The sequence below is a fragment of the Telopea speciosissima genome, chromosome 8, assembly GCF_018873765.1.
Source record: "Telopea speciosissima isolate NSW1024214 ecotype Mountain lineage chromosome 8, Tspe_v1, whole genome shotgun sequence".
Lineage (NCBI taxonomy): Eukaryota > Viridiplantae > Streptophyta > Magnoliopsida > Proteales > Proteaceae > Telopea > Telopea speciosissima.
The window spans coordinates 20,616,965-20,620,220 of record NC_057923.1 but is presented as its reverse complement, the minus strand read 5'-3'; the positions used below and the strand labels follow the sequence as shown (position 1 = coordinate 20,620,220).

General features: G+C 38.5%; 1 protein-coding gene across 1 annotated transcript; it reads right to left on the bottom strand.

The window, feature by feature from the left end:
* Positions 1 to 843: 843 nt before the first annotated feature.
* LOC122672730 lies at positions 844 to 2,927 on the bottom strand. The gene is made up of 3 exons (XM_043870204.1): positions 2,756 to 2,927; positions 2,501 to 2,644; positions 844 to 1,025 (listed from the first exon to the last, which is right to left on the bottom strand). The coding sequence occupies exons 1-3, from the start codon at positions 2,912 to 2,914 to the stop codon at positions 858 to 860; spliced, it is 471 nt and encodes a 156-aa protein (XP_043726139.1). The 5' UTR covers positions 2,915 to 2,927; the 3' UTR covers positions 844 to 857.
* Positions 2,928 to 3,256: the final 329 nt, after the last annotated feature.

The following is a 3,256-nucleotide window of genomic DNA, read 5'->3' as shown; positions in this document are numbered from 1 at the left end:
ATCAATGATAGTTCTTCTTAAGGATGCTTAAATTAATGTTATGTAAATTTTATTTTTTTTTGTAAAGATAAGAGTCATATATATAATAAATAGGCAAATAAGAATAAAAAAATGACTCTTCTTGTCTAGGTTTGACTTGTCTAAGTCACTAGGTTTTAAAGGACTCGAGTAACAAACAACCTGATTTTCCAACTATGGCTTTAAGAAGCAATTTTCATTTTTTGCTATTTTATTAAATATGAAAGGAGGAAATTTATACACATAAAAAAAAGGGGGGGGGGGGAAACTTGTTAAAAATGAAGATTAGAGTACATTCATGATCATTCCAAAAACGACTTTTTAGAATCAACATTAATCAGAATCAAGATTACCCGATTCAGCCGAGTTTGATTCGATTTTTCCAACCATGGTTCCAATGACAGTGCTGCTTTAGCTTTGTTGTTAATTACATTCTTGCTTTACTAAATATGTTGTAGACAGAATTTTTTGCATTTATCGATTGATTGATTTATGTGTAAGGTTCATGTGTCTAGACATAAAAGTGCATAAAAGTACCAACTTACCCTTACAAAATAATAATTACATTTATGTTGATGCCTCTGTGTACACACATTCTTATTGACCCTCATGTTGGGGCAAATGCTACAGACAACAATCTCTTTCCCAAAATTAAAATAAAATTCACTTTATTTATTTTTTTTAAAAAGGGAGCAAAATAAAAAGAGAAAAATCTAACAATATTTTTTGGGAAACAAAAGAAAACGAAGATCTAAAGTGAATAAAATTTTCAGAATTTGAATCACAAAGAAGATATTGAGGCTGTCCATTATAAGTAAATGGATAATTTTGGATGGAAATCAAAGCCTAGTTCGGTGAGCTTGAAAACCTGGAATAACATTGACTTGAGACATCCATTGCTTACCCAAAGCAACTAACACTCCATCCTTCTTCCTCCTAAACTCCACCGTCGTCAATGAGAGCTTTCCTTTGTTTGCTACCACCTTAGCTTCAATCTCCACCTCTTCCTGCACTTATATACAGAAATTTATTCAAGTTTTTATTTAAATAATCCAGGTGAGAAACCTTGGTGTCCTACTAGAGCATTGAGTTATGGGTACTTGGTTCGTAATCTCAGATTGGATCGGTCGGATCCGATTGGTATCGATCGTGACTGGTCATGAGATATAATTAATATTGAACCGGTTCATATAGATAGCGGTTGATGGATCAGGTAACCCGGCAGGATCAGGAGATCCGATCCGGATAGGACGTGAACCTATAGTGCAATATGGCATCGATTCAGCGACCTGGGAGTCCCAAATCCGTAAAAATATGAGGGTTTCCTACTGTTTTTTATAGGGCAATCCATCTAAGGGGCTATTTCACCATTTTATGGGCAAGATTAAGAGTCATTGAATGTTACGATTGGAAGAACTCACCCTCAAACTGGTCTATAAGGGGAGGGAACCCAATACAATATATGACCACATCCAAACCCTTACAAGACCGATGTGGAACTATTGTACATAACATTGAAGCTAGTTATGTTATTGATTTGTTTGTTAGGTTTTGTGTCTTAATGGTTAATGATCAAGAGCTAAGATCTTGTTTTTAATTTTTTTTTTTTTTTTAATATTATTATTATTGATATTGACTGATACCGGTCCAAACTGATCCAGCTAATAACGGCCAATCCTATCCAAGATTACATAACATACTGATCCTAATCTATACGGGAGCGGATCCATGGAAATCGATTTATGGCTGACCGATCCCTGAATTAGGGGAAAATTTTTCCTTGCTCCAGGTAGCAAGAATGGAGTTTGGATCTCTTACCCACATAGGGACGGGTGGGAACAGATCTGAACCCTCCATGGGGGTGTGGGACCCACCTCTAGGGTGTGGGACCCACTACCCATGGAGGGGTCAGATCTGTCCCCACCCGTCCCCATGTGGGTAGCTGATCCGGATTCGAAGAATGTTCCTACATTCCTGCTACCCCCACTGACAGCCAAGGAATTGGAATAATTCACTTCCCCTTTGGATTCATAAATATCTTCCTAGATTTTAGTATTTTCCAAAGTACCTTTTAAGGTCACATTTCCTTGGCTGCCACAGGGGTAGCAAGAACATTCCAAAATTTCGTTTTCGTTCAGAATTAGGAACCATGTATGAGTACCTATCTAAAACCCAGGGACAGAATTATTTCATTTTCTTGATTGCCAGTCTTGTAACAAAGAAATTTTATTTTTTCCAAATTTTAGACCCACCATTCTAAGAAATGGGCCCCACTCTTCTATGAAATTCAAATGGATGCTTGTTAGGTATTTGATTGATACGCGATGAAACACGTTAAATCAAACACTTTAATCTATTCCATATTAGTACACGTACACTAGAGTGGACCCCATTAGGCACTTACCAATGATCATATCATCAGCCAATGAAAATGAATGACGGAAAATAGAATTTGGAAGTTGAAATGGAAGAAGGAAGAAACCTGGATCTTAACAGTTGAGAAGTAGGAAATGGAGAAATCAACAGAGACTTTGAGGCCCATTCCTGTGTAAATCGCTATAGCTGTCGCCCCAACTGCATCGATTATAGCAGCTATCGCTCCCACATGGCAATTCCCTGTTCTATCCTGCATGAAACAACCCCCCCCCCCCCCCCACCACCGATGCACCAACAAAAATGAATCAAAAATTATAGTGGGAAAGAAGAAGAAGAAAAAAAATTAAGGTGAGATGATTACAGCTAATTCTTTGGGAAGGATTTGATTGAAGAGTATGGAATCCTTCTGGGCATGTACGATCTGGATACCGTTAAGCGACAGGGATTGAAGGTTATCTTCATTGACGAAGCATCTCTGCTCAAGTACTTTTACCCATTTCTTCCCTTCTTCAATGAACATCGCTTCGTTTCCCATCCTTCGGATCCACTCCCTCCCACGCATTCTTTATTGCTTCTTCCTCCACCCACTACTTATTTATCTCTCTCTCTCTCTCATATTTCCCACTCTGGTCTCCGCCCACCCAAGGAGGTCAGGAAATTGTAGAGAAGTAAATTTTCAATACTGCCATATAGTTGCGTGATCCTTGCCGTTTGACTGTTTGAGAGTAATATAACTATTGTCAAATCTAAGGGTTAGGTGGGTGGGAAGTCCTCCCTTAAAGGATTTGGGTCCTCTGTAGCGGCAGGGAGTGTAGCGTACATTCAACGGCTCACAGTGCTTGGGCATACAGCCCAACACCCC

Bases quoted from the DNA above. Each gene is read 5' to 3' on its own strand.
- LOC122672730 (XM_043870204.1), bottom strand. From the start codon at position 2,914: ATGTTCATTGAAGAAGGGAAGAAATGGGTAAAAGTACTTGAGCAGAGA. The intron at 2,645-2,755 runs GTAATCATCTCA...TGTTTCATGCAG, and splicing joins TCCTTCCCAAAGAATTAGCT to GATAGAACAGGGAATTGCCA. The intron at 1,026-2,500 runs GTTTCTTCCTTC...ATATAAGTGCAG, and splicing joins TCTCAACTGTTAAGATCCAG to GAAGAGGTGGAGATTGAAGC.